Here is a 16,779-nt window from a genome sequence, read left to right as displayed (position 1 = left end):
AGGGTAAGTAAATCATGGGGTAATTTTCATTTTGGGGTGAACTGTCCCTTTAAAAGGACACACACACACACACACACACACACACACACACACACACACACACATATATATATATATACACACACACCTTTTTTTACTCCTAAAATGTGCATATTAGTAATATGTACTGCTGCTGCTGTGAGGATGAGATTGGTGACAACACTAAATACAGACTGGTACTTTTTTTATAAACTTATTTAATATAGGGACTCATTATTCAATTTCCCTCACTTAGGGAATCTTTATTCCATTTCTGTTCTTCAGATGTCTGTGAGTAGTTCAGGTTATGTGTTATGTGTCTTTTTATGTTCATGCTAATATGTAGTTTAAGATACAATTAACCTTTTTGTGGTACAAATAAACCTCTTTAAGGGTACTTCCCAAGTGGCAATTGGCTGAGTTAACTTTGACTGACACCCTTTTTCTGTGTTGGAATATCAGCAAAGATTGCTGATGAAATTACTAAACAAAATTATGTTGCTGCCATCTTTCTAAAAATCAAATAGAGCCTATATAAATCTTACTTCCTCTACATCTAACTTTCAAATATTTTCTGTAGGCCTATTTTATTGAAAGCTTTCCACAATGTTTTATCTAACATCATTTATTTTAGGCTATATGATGCATAACAGCATCTTTTGAGGTACTGATTGTTTTGTTAAAAATATATATGCTACTGTGTTGATGTTTGTTATTTGTAGATTTATTGACAACACAGCGTGTGAAGAATATCACTGTTGAAATTTTCCTGAGCTGCTGCGCCACAGATCTATGTGCTGCGCGCTGTGTTACTTCCTGTTTACTACCGCGCAAGATGGCGGCGCCCATACAACCCACAGCACGGAGCTCGTACAGTTTATAAATCGATCGGTGGTGTTCAATTTGAAATCAAATTTAACCACTAACTGATCTATCCAACGTTTTTTTTTCCTTCGGTGGGTCGTGTATATTATATAAATAAATTTATATTGTACTAAGCATTATTGCTCTGAACTGCGCTGTGCTCTCGTGTGTTTAACGTTAGATCTGCTGGTTAGCGTGTAACTATTCATCATATCGATCGTGAGACAAAACACGGGGGATATACAAGTCCATGGATGCCTTTTAACAGAAGTGAAATCGGGAAATTAAAGCAATCGCAGACATGCGGTGTGTGAAGGCACTGCAGCTCACCCTCGCGGTCGTCAAACCAGATGCTGTGGCCCATCCTCTCATTCTGGAGGTGAGATGATGACGTTGCAGCTGTTATAATGAACACCTGTTTAGTTAATATATAAATAACTAAAGAAAAATTAAATGGCAACAAACTAAACTCAGGAAAATGAAGGTTTTACATTTAGTAAAATTCAAATAAGCTTTACAGATCTTTATTAGACAAAAGGATAAGGACTATATGTTTTTGAAATAACCATGGAAATAACCATAAATCATTTTTGCACATGCATCTGTGAAGCAGTCTTTAAGACAGTTTATAGGCGGAAGACAATTCAAGTCATAGGTAGAATAATTAGGACACTAACAATACCTTTTACTAACTAAAAAAACTCCAGGAAAAATAAATAAACTGCATGCAACATGCATAAGATAGGGAGACAGGAAAGTACGTCTGATCGTCATGCTGTGCCAAACAGTCTAAAAAATAAAAAATAAAAAAAGTCTATGGTTCCAAACCAGACGCAACCAGTAGTCCGCCCAGACTTGTTCAAGAAGTCCCTTCATTGCCTTGGTATAACAGTGTATTTAATTAATATTTAATCTAGTTACCTTCATGTCAACTAACATCAGAGAATTATGTTGTGGTCATGCAAATGGCTTGTTAAATTTATATATATATATATATATATATATATATATATATATATATATATATATATATATATATATATATATATATATATATATATATATATTATAATAATAATAAAATAAAAAAAACTAAATCTCAGGAGGTACTATTAGTATCCTGAACAAGAAGTGTGATAACTAGCCCTGGTCTACCCATCCTGCTGAGTTTTAATCTTTTAATGAAGAAAGATGGATGGCACATAATTTAAAATATAGGCTGTATATGGAGGCTTAAGGCTACATAATAATTTGTCTTTACTATTAAAACAAGCCTACATCTTGCTTGATTTAATTTCCTCTCTGTCGCTTCAAAGAGATAAAGGGTGCCTTTAATTAACGACAATTTCCTCATGCACATGGTTTGAAAACTGAAGCCCAGGCTGCTTTAATTTACACCAGCGGATTCTAAATTAAATGTTTGTGTTTTCATTAGTCTGAGATGTATTTTCCTCACAGCATTTACCCTTGTTCCTTTGGGAGATTAAAACTCTTAATTAACTCCTTTTTTAACTTTTTGCTGAGATACTTTTCATATTGTTGGGAAAAGATGAAATGAAAAGCCTACAGCAAAACTCCGACAGGCTTCCATTTGCATTTTATTAACCACCAACAATGAGTTTTGGTTTAAAGAGATGCAGATGGAGGGCTATGCATCACCAACAATGTCTCAATACGATACGCATCACGATGCGATTTCATTTGTGTCATTTATAGTGACACTGAAGCGTGTCAACAATGATCATTGGCTAAATAAAACTGAAAACATATTCCATAAATGTAAGAACTATAACAACTTAAAATCCTCTTATCCATTTTAAAGGGGTCATGAACTGCATTGTTTTATTGTTTTATGATACTTCCTGGGGTACACTTATGTTAGAATGCTTTTTACATCAAACATTTTCATAATTTATAAATAAAAGGCATTTCTCCTACCCTGGTTTTATAGCGCTCTGATTTGAACGCTCTGTTTAAAGGGGCGTGTCTGCTGTGAGAGTTCAGTGTTAACGCCCACTGCTGTGATTGGCGTTATTAACGTCTTTCCATTTGAAATAGCTAAGCATTACTCTCTTAAGCACTAGTCGCACTGGATTAGTATTATCTAGGGACTTCTGTGATTTAGAAATTACTCCCGCACATCTGAGATTTGCGTGGCGCATTCGCACAGGATAAGCAAAGCCTGTGATTTTACTCGAATTTACTGACTTCTCCCAGATACGATGTCAAGACTTCATTATAGATATAGCCGTATGAAATCATAAACGGACATCGATATCGTTTTGATTATTTTATAGTAATAAATAAACATAATTTCGTTCAGTTAGAGAACAGACACCATGAACTGAGCAGAGACCAGCGGCACGAGTCAGATTTCATTTATCATGAGTGAGAAGCGGACACACGGCGGATGATTCAGTTTCAATGCTAAATGTAAAAGCGCCCATTTAAACAAGCTTGTCTTTGTTCTGTTCTGTTTTTCATTAAGAATAGTATTGATGTTAATATTAAACACACCATTCAATCAGTTTACTACTCATTCTAAAGTGAAAGTATAATCCATGCGGCTGCACAGGAATTCATAATAGTGCGCATTATGAATGCAGACTCATTCTTCGTGAAAGATAAAGATAGAAATGCTCACAGGAAGAAAAAAAAAACTTGCAAAAATGATGCAATAAATGAAAAAATGATGGACTACTATTATCACAGGACCTCGGTGTTCGGCGAAATATGGTAGGTAATTTGCGGGGGAATTTTTACTTTACAAATTACATCACAGACCACAGTGACATTAGCTTTCTTTGATCGCTTTTATTATAGAATTTAATCACCGTTAAATAACTGATTATTTTCATCCTACTAAGAGAAACAATGCAAGTTGACCTTTAGGCACTGGTTTGATTTACTGCCACACAGACAAAGAACATCTGACTGTACATGAGTCATTACATTACAACCTGCCGTTTGCTGGGCCTGGTTTCAATGAAAGCTTTCATTGGACTAACAAGGGCGTTTTCAGTTCTGAAACTTACATTATATTCCTTTAGTATGATGACCTCTTATGCTAAAAGCTCAAGGAAAATTGGATTTCTCAGTTCATGACCCCTTTAAATGTCTCAAAAGGCTGCTTGCTTTGCAAAAATTGGCACCACTTGACGTCACGTGATAATTGGCTACATTCAAAGCACACAGAATCGACACTGCAGCTGCTGTATCGATATACGCATTGTCAGGAGTTCATGACGATGTATTGTTGGATCGATATTCTGAGCACAGCCCTAGATGGAGCACAGAAACATTAATATATTGTTTCTTTTAATTTCAGGCCCTTCATCAGAAGATTCTCGAAAACTTCATTATCATTAGAAGGAAAGATCTGATGTGGAGGACAGAAGATTCAAAAAAGTTTTATGCTGAACATGCAGGTAGAAAATGATCGTATCTATGAAATGCAGTGCATGAATGAAAATGGTCTGTGTTTGTATCTTTGTAACAGATTGAATGGTTAAGCACAGTACATGTGTGGGTGGGTGTCTATGTGATGTGTGATTTTAAACAGGGGTGAGTCATTGCAAAGGCTTCACATAACCTGGAGATATAATGTTGAGACAGCATGTGCAGAGAGAACATGTTACTCATTCTCAGCTTATCATACCCCACATCCAAAGAAAAGCAGCTGCCTCGCATTCAGATGTCTGCATTATCTTTGCAAAAGCTTGTCAGACCATATTAACAGATTGCAGCAAAAATCTGCTGCATAAACCACATTACCCTTGTTGATTCATTCTTAGTGGATATTGATAAACTAATCAAAATATGCATTAAAACATTCAGCATCAGCACTGTTTTTATTTTACAGGACGATTTTTCTATCAAAGACTGGTTGAATTCATGTCAAGGTAAATGTTTTGTCGTTTTCTCACTAACCATAAAATTGCCTACAATGCAGCTTAAAGTTCTAGACTAATAGTCTTGTGGAAAAGAAAATTAACAATTATTTGATATGGAGGTTCATAAGTCTAGAATCTTCAGAAATCAATTTCCTCATAATACCATCTGAACGGATTATCCTTTAGGTTCATAGACATTTTTCATCCAAGACGTAAACATTTAAATCACAACATTAAAAAAGAATGTAAAGAAATAGATCTTTTTTATATAGCTTTTTGTTCTATCTGAATATTTTAAAATATGGGGTCTGTCTATTTAAAGCTACACTGTGTGATATTTCCCCCCATCTAGCGGTGTAAAGGTATATGACAATCCAGTGAATATTAGTTTCTGTTCCTCTCAATTTCGATTTCGTTTTAACTCCTACGGTGGCCGATTTAGTCCAAGATTAACATGGCTTCCAGTTCGACCTCGTTCATGACTGCCTTGAGTGTTAAAACGCAAAAAGCGAAGCTTGAATTTACGGGTATGTCCCTCTTTGGCTAATGTACTTTCAAGATGGAGGGGCAACATGGCGACCAGCATTCGAACCCCTCACCCGTATGTATTTTCAATGGCATATTAACTTATGAGAATACTTTACTACTTGAAAGAAGTAAATATACATTAATGAGCACATATTTTTGAAAGAACTAAGTGTTTTAGCTAAGAATAAACTAAAAAAGTAACACAGTGTAGCTTTAAAGAAATGTAAAGAAATTACTACTTGGGGTGGGGCACTCAGTTACAGTCAATCTTAAAGTGGTACTTTAGCGCTGGGAAGATGAATGTGTATTTAAACTGGGTCATCAATGTAGTAGACTTGTGAAATTATTTTTGAATTTGGTGCTCTCTAGACTGAGCAAAGACAGAAAATGTATTTTTGTCTTATGGGGATGAAAGACTACAATTCCCAGAACGCTTCGCTGCCCTGTGAGGCCACTCCCAAAGCTACCTACTGGATTACTGTGACTGAGTTGGAGAAGACACTACAATTAAAAACTGAACGTGTGTGTTTAATATAATGAGTGAGTCACCGCGCGAGTATCACAGCACTGAGCACTAACTGCAGGATTTAGATAAATGAGCTGATGAGCTCTCGTGATGAGAGCTGAGGTAATCGCGACTACACTCGCGGCATACATTCACAACGCGAGTTCAGTCTGGCACGTTTCAGTTCATTTCTTTGCAAGCGTAACTTTTATAGAAATTAATTTGAGAAGTTAAAAGACTTTCATTGCTCAGCATAGCTCCGTTTAAATGAGTGCCTGTAGCTGCGAGCTGAGCTCTGAGTGTGATCTCCATCCCCCATGCGCGGGTTCAAAACATGCGGAAATGGCTCCCTCTGCTGGCTGTAGTCTTTAGCCTTTGAGCAAACATTCCTTACATGTCAGACTAGTGCGTGTTTACATACAAATTCGCATTTGAATGAATGAGTCGATAGCTAACAACACAAAGAACAACAGGGTCACGCTCACGCCCTTCCGGGAGAAGATCCCGTACCAGGACATTCCACCATATCTGACGTCAGATAGACCCATACTTGGAAAAAACTTTCCGAAACTTATGAGAAACCGGAAGGAGTCTTTTTGGCTCCATCAAACGTCCAACATTTTTTTTGTCTATGTTTAGGATGGTATCCAAGTCTTTATAACAGTGTAAAAAGCTCATTATGCATTAAAATAGAGAAGTTATTTTAAATTGTAATAATGTATCACAATATTACTGTTTGTACTGTTTGTTTGATTATATTAATGAAGCATTGGTAAAAATAAGTGACTTCTCTCAAAAGCATTCTGTAAAAAACATACTTAATGACCCCAAACTACTAATGCTGTATGCTGTATTATTACCCATCTTTTTTTTGAAGAGAATAATGAATGCAGATATATGATCTGTGGAGAGGGACATCAATGCTCGTTGTTAATGTAGCGGTTGATCCAGTTTGGACAGTGAGATGAGGCAGACGTTACCATGGCACCCTGCCCTCAGAACGTGTCTTTGTCTGCGGAAGATAAAACATTAGTGCAGCACACGTATTTTAGTATACGTCAGGGTAATTTAAAAATAAGCCACTTATTATTCCTACGTCTTTAGTTCCATGTGTGTGCCTACAGAGCCACTAAGTCAGTAATACTCATCTTTATTGACTAGGCCTGTTATTGATGTCATATAAGAAATGATCACACTTTTCAGTTTGGATTCAATTCTGTTTATCCATCTAGGGAAAGACAATGTTGCCTCCGCTCTCTGTGTAATCCTGCTGTTCACATGAACTCTTGTTCTCACAATAGTGGCCCAATGAGAGCGTACATCCTTGCCAGGGAAGACGCTGTCACTCACTGGAGGGGGATGATGGGTCCTACAAAAGTGTTTAGAGCTCGTTTCACTTCACCAGACACCCTTCGAGGCCAGTACGGGCTGACTGACACCAGGAACACCACTCATGGTTCAGGTAGAGTAATCTGTTTTGATGAAGATGTTTAAAATTGAACAGTTAAAGGAACACTCCACTTTTTTTGGAAATAGGCTTATTTTCCAACTCCCCTAGAGTTAAAAAGTTGTTTTACCCTTTTCAAATCTATTCAGCCGATCTCGAGGTCTGGCGGTAGCCCTTTTAGCATAGCTTAGCATAGAACATTGATTCAGATTAGACCGTTTCTCACTCAAAAATGACCAAAGACTTTCGATATTTTTCCTATTTAATACTTGGCACTTCTGTAGTTACATTGTGTATGAAGGCCGACGTAAAATGAAAAGTTGTGATTTTTCTAGACTGATATGGCTAGGAAATTTACTCTCTTTCTGCGTAATAATCAGGGAATTGCTGCCATACCACAGGTGCAGCGCAATGATATTACTCGGCATCTGAAAATAGTCCCCAGCATGCTCCCTGTGCAATCAGGTTGTCACATTGGTTAGGTTTACAGAAGTTAGCCTATTTTTAGGTGCTGCGTAATATCATTGCGCTGCTGCACCCATGGTATGGCAGCAGTTTTTTGATTATTACGCAGGAATGAGAGTGTAGTTCCTAGCCATATTGGCCTAGAAAATCACAACATTCGTCGGTCTTAGTACACGATGTAACTACAAAAGTGTATATTAAGTATTAAATAGGAAAAATATCAAAAGTCTTGTCATTTTTGAGTGCGATGCTAACGGTCTAATCAGAATCAATGATCTATGCTAAGCTATGCTAACAGTGCTACCTCCAGACCCGGAGATCGGCTGAATGGATTTGAAAACAGTCAAACACAACTGTTTAAATATAGGGGTGTTGGAAAATGGGGTGTTCCTTTAATAGCTGGACAGAGTAGAATAGATAATTAAAGGCTAATGGGCAAACTTGGTCCTGTAGGGCCACTGTCCTCCAACCCTGATAAAACTCACCTGCCTGTAGCTTTCCAGTTATCCGGATTTGGGTTTGAGTTCAACTCTGCAAGACAGGGGCCCTCCATGAGCGAGTTTGCCCATCCTTGTTCAGAATCATATCTCCAGTTTTATCAAATAAAGACTAATTTCTTCAGCGCTCGGAAGATTAATCTGAGATCAAAGATTACATTTAACATCATGAGCTGATGAGCTCGTGATGAGAGCTGAGGTAATCGCGACCACATTCGCAGCATATATTCACAACGCAAGGACAGTCTGACGCGTTTTCAGTTCATTCCTTTGGAAGCTTAACTTTCATAGAAATTAATTTGAGAAGTTAAAAGACTTACTTTGCTCTCTGTCTCAGCATAGTTCAGTTTCCATGAATGCCTGAGGCTGCAGCTGAGTGCTGTGAGTGTGTTCTCCATCCCCGATGCGCTGGTTCAAAACATGCAGAAATGGCTCCCCCTGCTGGCTGTAGTCTTTAGTCTTTGGCCAAACATTCCTCCTATGACGCAAATATCGTCAATTTGCGTCATTGGAGGAATTTTTCCAGAAATAAAATGCATAAATGTCTTGTCTCGGGGAGATATGAGGGGGGAAAGCACAATCATTTGAATATACTCCAGGGTTTCTACTGATACAAAGCCACATGCTAATCACTGAAGTAACCCTTTAATAATTCGAAACACTAATAATTCAGCATTGCATTATATTCTTTCTTTCAGATTCTATTGAATCAGCCAAGAGAGAGATTTCATTTTTCTTTCCAGAGTTCAATGCAGATGAATGGATGGTGATGGATGAGCCACGTTTTAGGGTAGGACTTACTGTATATAATAAGGAGAGACAAATTCACACTCTCCAGGACACGTGATGATCACTAGGCTAATGGTACTTCTGCAGAGCTACATGAATATGACTTTCACCAAATGTTTCCTTTCTGCTGCATTTGATATTTTGATGTTACTCCTTTGTGACTACTAAATATATGTACCTCACCTTTTGCCAAAATTATATTCATTTGAGTTGAGATGTATATGTACTAGCTTTGCAGTAAAAGTCAATAAATGTCCTTAGTGTAGCAAACTCTAAGCTCAATTCTATGGACTTTTCATGTAAAAATAAAATTAATTAATTAAAGGTTTTGAAACATTCCTTTAAAAAATATTGAACACGAACAAAAGCTACATAATTCTGTAATAATTGTTTAAAGTTCAGTGTGGTTTTGATTTAAACTTTATGAAATTCCTATATTTATGTTAACCACAAGAATAAATAAAAAATATACTGGAAACCACATTATTTAACAGATTAACTGTGAATACTTTACAGTAAGGTTCAATTCATTAACATTAGTTAATGGATTGCTCTTCCAAATTACTGCAATAAATATTTATTTACTCAATAAACAACATCTTCCAGTCAGTAAAGCAGTGATGTATCAAACAGTGTTGGAATAATGGAACAAAGCTTCATATTCTTGTACACTACTCTTTTTACAGTAGTGCTATATCTTGCTACAGTAACTGTAATTAGGTTTTGAACAAATGTTTGCACTTGTACCTCAAAAATAAAAAAGCGTAACTGTTTGAAGGCAACAATTGTGTGGTAGTAGGTGTATGGGATGTACAAAAAAGCCCTGATTTTCAAATCCAAAATCAACACTGAAGCAATTTTATCAACTTCAAAAAACACTTGTGGTGTTCATATGTTTTTAAAGAATTTAAATATATATATGTATATATTTGTTAGACTTTTCACAAAATCATTCAGCAGGTCGAGTCAAGTGTCCACCTCTTGATTCCCCTTCCCGATCTATCTTGTGCTTTCAGTGTATGTACACTAGATGCTTTTACTAAGATTCTTTTTGTTGGCATCAAAAAATGAAAAACATTAAAGAACATTATGACAAAGACATTACAGAGGAAAGATGTAGATAAAAATAGACAATATTAAAGAAGTCGAATGTAACTGAATGATGAAACAAACAATTCATTGACCCTTGAATGATACCCGTTAATCACTGACGAACTTGTTCATTTAGGTCATCCCTGCTTTTTACTTCTTTGGTCCATGACATCTTCACGAAAGTTCTCACGAAATCCAAAACACAATCTTTACGAGGTTTTGTGTATCCACCTCATTGAGGCACTGAGTCAACGGCTGAGTCCATCAGACCATCCACCGGTTTCATGACCTCATAGGTGGTTTGCGATGTCTCTTTGATCTTCCCGCTCTTGTCCACCTGCCGTATACTTTGAGTCACAGTAATGGTCACTTGCTTGGTGGACATCCTGTTGTCCTGCCATTTGGTCTAATGAGGATGACATTAAAAGATTATCAGACATGACAGTAACAGTTTTCCCTTAGTTGCTTACACATTTCCTGAAACCTACACTCTCCCCAAAAACCTTTCAGTAATCAGTTCTTTAAAAGAACCTCCTTTTGTCTTGGTGTGAAGAATATTTCGACAAAATAATCTTTTGTGCAAAGGAAAGGACTAAACTAATGTTAAAGGTTCCTTATGGAACCATATAGCCAATAAAGAACCTTTTTTTAAGCGTGTCAATTATATTTCTCAGATAAATAAACAAAAGGTCATATACACACAATCAGGCATGACATTATGACCATTGACAGGTGAAGTGAATAACACTGATTATCTCTCTTCATCATAGCACCTGTTAGTGGGTGGATATTTTAGGCAGCAAGTGAACATTTTGTCCTCAAAGTTGATGTTTTAGAAGCAGAAAAATGGGCAAGTGTAAGGATTTTTGCGAGTTTGACAACGGCCAAATTGTGATGGCTAGATGACTGGGTCAGAGCTTCTCCAAAACTGCAGCTCTTCTGGGGTGTTTCTGGTCTGCAGTGGTCAGTGTCTATCAAAAGTGGTCCAAGGAAGGAACAGTGATGAACTGGCGACAGGATCATGGGCGGCCACGGCTCATTGATGTACGTGGGAAGCGAAGGCTGGCCTTTGTGGTGCGATCAAACAGACAAACTACTGTAGCTCATATTGCTCAAAAATGTAATGCTGTTTCTGATAGAAAAGTGTCAGAATACACAGTGCACTGCAGTTGGTTGCGTGTGGGGCTGCATAGCCGCAGACCAGTCAGGGTGCCCATGCTGACCACTGTCTTCCACCGAAAATGCCAATAGTGTGAGCATCAGAACTGGAACACGGAACAATGGAAATGGGTTGTCTGTTCTGATAAATCACATTTTCTTTTACATCACGTGGATGGCCGGGTTTGTGTGCATCTCTTACCTGGGGAACACATGGCACCAGGATGCACTATGGGAAGAAGGCAAGACAGCGGAGGCAGTGTGATGCTTTGTGCAATGTTCTGCTGGGAAACCTTTGGTACAGCCATCCATGTGGATATTACTTTGTCATTTACTACCTACCTAAGCATTGTTGCAGACCATGTACACCCTTTAAAACGACATTGGCTGTGACATCTTTTAGCAGGATTATGTGCCCTGCCGCAAAGCAAAAATGTTTCAGGAATGGTTTGAGGAGCAAAACAAAAAGTTTGAAGTGTTGATTTGGCCTCCAAATTCCCCAAATCTTAATCCAGTCGAGCATCTGTGGAATGTGCCGTGCAAACATATTTTATTTCAGAGATAGTTTCTCTAAAATGTCCTCCTGGACTGTCAAAAACTGTTAAAGCCAAACAAACTCATATGTCTCATTAATTTGAAAGGAAGCTACAAGTCAATTTTTCATGTGCTAATCAATTGTTTAAAGGTCCCATGGCATGAAATTTTAATTTTATGAGGTTTTTCAACATTAATATGAGTTCCCCTAGCCTGAATATTGTCCTCAAATGGCTAGAAATTTGTATCGGTGTAAACAGAGTTCTGGCTCTTTCTCTGCCTTTGAGAAAATGAGAGCCTATTGCACAAAACTAGGATAAGGGATTAAGCTGGGATATCTTGGTGATCTTGTCATCTGTATGCAAAATTTTGTGTAAACTTACCCTGAAGGCACACTCACACCACGAACGATAATGAAAGATAATTGTATATTAGCGGATAAATTAAGCCAGCATCACCAATATATCCCAGCATAATCCCTTATCCTAGTTTTGTGCAATAGGCCCCAGGCAAGCTGATCTTGAATTCTCCTGTTATGACGTCATACCAGGAAAGGTTTCCTCCCCTTCCTCTGCTTTGCCCATCCAGAGAATTAGAGAATGGATTCAGTTTATCAGTCGCGATGTCAGCAGCAGGATTTACCATTGTCTGCTTTATCTGTGATCAGTGATTTCTCATGTGTTGCTAATAATTCAAGTTCACACAGACTTTCTTTCTAAATCATTTAAAACTGTCAGTCCTGCAGCTGGCCGTCTTGATGCGTCAGTGAATCAAGCCAGTGACTAAAACCATCAACTTCACGTCCTTTCTGTTAGTTGCTTGAAACAAATCTGTTTTTTAAATGATTAAACTACAGAGAGTTATCAAAGAACACTCTTTATAATGTTTGAATCTTTCAACCACAGGTATATCTGCTGTCCAAACTGCCATTATAATGAATGACACTGTTATACTCAACAGAAGCTCTTACTGTATTCATGTCGTGTTTGTTGTTAGTTGTGGTGAAAGCATTTTGTGAGAGAAATAACGTTGCAAAGTTCATAGAATAAGGGTCAGCGTGACTGGGACTCGTGTTTATTCAGAACTCTCAGATACAAACAAAATAAACTCGCGCTCACAGCGCTCTCAACAACTCAGTAGAATATAACTTTCTCAGTAATCTTTATCGTCTCTCTGGTCCACGAATGCAGTGCTCAGTCTGCCTATCTCTGGCTGGCAGTGCTTGCATGCAGACCTCTCTAAACCACTCCCCCGGTAAACTAATACTCATTTCAAATGCAAAGATGTCAGCCAATCACAACAGTGGGCGCTTTCAGTGAAGTCTCACAGCAGACACACCCCTTGAAACAGAGTATTGAAGCCAGAGAGAGAGAGCTAATATCAGGAAAGAAAAATGGCTTTTATTTTTTTAATTATGACACTTTATGATGTAAAAATCTGACAATATAAGTACACCTCAGGAAACATTCTAAAATATAATAAAAAATCCATGCCATAGGACCTTTAAAAGTGAACTACTGTAATCAAATGAACAATCATTTTAAGTGTGGTGTGGATGATGGGGTACATAAAACTAAAACTAAATACTACCATTATTTTGGGATAAAATACTTACAATTTCCTCAGTTCGCAACACACTTCTCCTCTGCACTGTGGTAGCAGAAGAAGACAGCACTTCCTGCTCTTGGGAAGAGAGTATTGTAGGGGTGGTGCCAGTTTTCATGTCATTCAGTCCCACCTCAGACATGGCAGAACATACTTTCAGATATGCCTGAGCTGGAGCAGACAGACCATCATCAAAGAGATCTAATAAATGAGATAGAAATATGGAAGTTGTTCATTCTTTTGTAAACAAATTCACTGATGGTCAAATCAGGAATATTTCACAATCAGATGGAAGGAGGTACATATATGGTTAGCCCATCCATCCATCCATCCATCCATCCATCCATCCATCCATCCATCCATCCATCCATCCATCCATCCATCCATCTATCAGTTTCTGGTTCACATTTAAATGGCTGAATTAAACCAGTATTGCCTTGCCTTTGTGCAGAGTTTACTATAGTAAAGTTCACACAGTGGATCAGCTCGGGTGATTGAGTGGAGGTGGGGCTCATTTGCATATTTATGCATCCACGCATTCTAAATGAAGGGTGTAGATTTACATTCAAGCTATTTTAAGGCAAGCCATGAAGACATTTTTGTGACCAAAGATGAGTTTAAGGGATGCAATTACTGACAACAGAGGGACTTAAAATAAATAGTTTCTATTTTAATGTATTTTAAAATGTAATGTAATTTATTCCTTTGATGCAAAGCTGAATTTTCAGCACCAGTACAGTCTTCAATGTCACATGATCCTTTAGATAATATTCTAATATGTTAATTTTGTACTCAAGAAACATGTATTGCCTATTATCAATGTTGAAACCGTTGTGTTGAATTATTTTTTGTGGAAACAGTGATACACTACATTCAAGGAAGATTTTTGTTTAGTTTTAATAAAGAAATAAATATTTTTATTGAGCAGGAATGCATTCATTTGATCCAAAACAGCAGCAACGACTTATATAAAATAACATGATTTTATTTCAAATAAATTTAAATAAATGTGTAATATAGCTCACTGACGTTTTACTAACAGGGCTTAAAACAAAACAAAAAGACATAGAAAAATGACTCTAGTAGTCTTAGTCAATGCCATGTTGTCTATTTTAATGATCTGCTATCAGTTTATTTTAAAATTATAATTTTATCACTGTAGCTGTCCTAAGTGTAACAATTCGCCACAAAGAGGTAGGGAGTGCTTATTGTGCTCATACTGTTTGTACTGAAGGGATTTAACCATCGCCATGGCAACAAGAGGCCTACTTGAATCAATTGCACACCAACAGCAGACTCGTAACACTTTCCTATCATTTTGGGAAGGAAATATGTGAAGGTTTTAATGGGTTAAGTAACCAATTTAACTACTAAATGTGACAACATAATGCAGATTTGTGTAATTTCAAAGCTTTTAAAATGAGACCAATGCCTCAAAATATATATCTCAGTCCATTCTCACCAAGGTTGGCCGTTTTCTCTGATGGGAAGCCCGCCTCTGAAGAGTTTTCTGAGGGGATGCTCTGGATGGATGACAGGGGTAAGTCTGTGTCTGTGCTGGTCAGCCAAGTGGACTCTGTCTCTTTGGTCCAGCTCTCCATATATCTCGGCTCCAACACATCTGTCCTGGAGCCTCCACAACCCATGATGTCAAAGACAAAGCTACACCGCCTTGGATTCTAGGTCCATTAGAATACCTCCCGAATATATCACCGTCATTTTGTTGCAAAAATCAGTAGTCTTCCGCTGGTCAGGTGTCAAGTCAGGCAAACATGGAGATCCGGGACTAATTCTATGGAAGAGAACGATTTAAAATAATATTGGAAGTAAGGAATTAGCTTTTTGTTTCCTTGTAGTTAATTAATTGGCTTGAAATTAAGCATGTCACGTCATATATCATGAATGAGTATCTGTACATTTCTAGAGTTCAGCGCTCGGATATGCACATGATGTAAACAAGACGAATTAATGTCCTCTGGTCCAAATAATAAAGAGATCAATACATTATATTCAGAACAGATTAATAATTTGAATCTAGCGATGTGGGCTACAGTTAGTTTCCCCTGGCATGCAATATAATGATCATTCATTAGTATGATAGCCTACATGTCGTATTTATACTGTGGTGACGGCGCGCGCTCTCAAACAGATTTAGAGAACATATAAATGTGCAGAAACATGCATTTTCTAGTATGCAGTAGGCAAAAAAAAATGTTTTAATTCTTTCAAATGTGCTGAATGCATTGAGAATTTCGCGCGACAGATATGTTTGATATAGCCTACCTTAAGTGGACACAGGAATCAGGAGTCGAATAGTTTTCCTCGGTATTCGTTTTTACTGTATTTATTACTCTTTTCAAAACATAATTTCCAAGATTCATAGAAGAGCTCTACCGCGACGAGAGGGAAAAAAAACAAACACTAAAATGATGACCCTCCCTCATCTCTCTCTCTCTCTCTCTCTCTCTCTCTCTCTCTCTCTCTCTCTCTCTCTCTCTCTCTCTCTCTCTCTCTCATGTGAATGATGCTGACCCTCCTATTATTTGGCTAAGATTAACGAGTAAGTATGTGATTTTGGACATATTTCTTAAAATCCACCCCTGTTAACAGTAGCCTACTATCCAGCCCTGTTATTGTTACAGTATTGTGATATTCCTTTCTGAAGACATACAGTGGTGTTTTTGTTATTGAAAAAAGACAGAAAAATAGAGCACTTCTACAATTTGCACTTCTAAAATCAAAAAAGAAAATTGCACATTTGCGCCATTGAAATTAGAGTTGTAAATGTTTACCATTTGCTGTTATGGCATATGATCCATTCCATATGAATTTATGACAGTAAGAGGAAATTGCACTCTCTCAGTGATTAGACATTTGATACCATTTCTACAAGGATCTGCCATTTTGTTAATGGCAAAGGCCCTCCTAATGTGATTTAGATTAATGATTGGTATGACTGTAATGTGCAACACTGGAGGTTCATAACCGTTATTTGTCTCGCTATTTTAGTTTGGAAAGAAAGAAAGAAAGAAAGAAAGAAAGAAAGAAAGAAAGAAAGAAAGAAAGAATGTCTGATATTAAGATCCACCTCTTCCTGCTCCTTCATCTTTCTTCGCCAACATGCAACAAAAATGAGGGAGTGAAATTGAAGACAGAATATTGCTGCAGTAGAAATTTGGCAGCTGAGAGTGTTTTTTCCTCGAATCTGACTCGGCCTTCCTAATCTCCAGCCACATCTTGGTGTAAGGACCTATCATGACTCTACTTTAGCCTGTTGACGCATTGGATCCACCTTGGTTTCGTGGTCCGCCTTTACAGTGGACTGTCGTCCTACTGATTTTTCCGGGCGCCCTTGTCCCTCTGGCTCATCTCTCGTCCCTTCCA

At 37.6% G+C, this 16,779-nt stretch overlaps 2 protein-coding genes across 2 annotated transcripts; one reads left to right on the top strand and one right to left on the bottom strand.

The window, feature by feature from the left end:
* Positions 1–824: 824 nt before the first annotated feature.
* On the top strand, positions 825–9,361 carry nme6 (NME/NM23 nucleoside diphosphate kinase 6). Its single transcript, XM_067417050.1, has 5 exons — positions 825–1,261; positions 4,211–4,310; positions 4,745–4,784; positions 7,110–7,270; positions 8,916–9,361. The coding sequence occupies exons 1-5, from the start codon at positions 1,184–1,186 to the stop codon at positions 9,062–9,064; spliced, it is 528 nt and encodes a 175-aa protein (XP_067273151.1). The 5' UTR covers positions 825–1,183; the 3' UTR covers positions 9,065–9,361.
* A 145-nt stretch (positions 9,362–9,506) lies between these two features.
* Positions 9,507–15,836, bottom strand: baalcb (BAALC binder of MAP3K1 and KLF4 b). Its single transcript, XM_067417049.1, has 4 exons — positions 15,679–15,836; positions 14,858–15,187; positions 13,406–13,596; positions 9,507–10,504 (listed from the first exon to the last, which is right to left on the bottom strand). The coding sequence occupies exons 2-4, from the start codon at positions 15,039–15,041 to the stop codon at positions 10,331–10,333; spliced, it is 549 nt and encodes a 182-aa protein (XP_067273150.1). The 5' UTR covers positions 15,042–15,187; positions 15,679–15,836; the 3' UTR covers positions 9,507–10,330.
* Positions 15,837–16,779: the final 943 nt, after the last annotated feature.

This window comes from Pseudorasbora parva, chromosome 15 (genome assembly GCF_024679245.1).
Source record: "Pseudorasbora parva isolate DD20220531a chromosome 15, ASM2467924v1, whole genome shotgun sequence".
Lineage (NCBI taxonomy): Eukaryota > Metazoa > Chordata > Actinopteri > Cypriniformes > Gobionidae > Pseudorasbora > Pseudorasbora parva.
The sequence above is the reverse complement of the archived record's forward strand: the minus strand, read 5'-3'. Positions and strand labels throughout refer to the sequence as shown.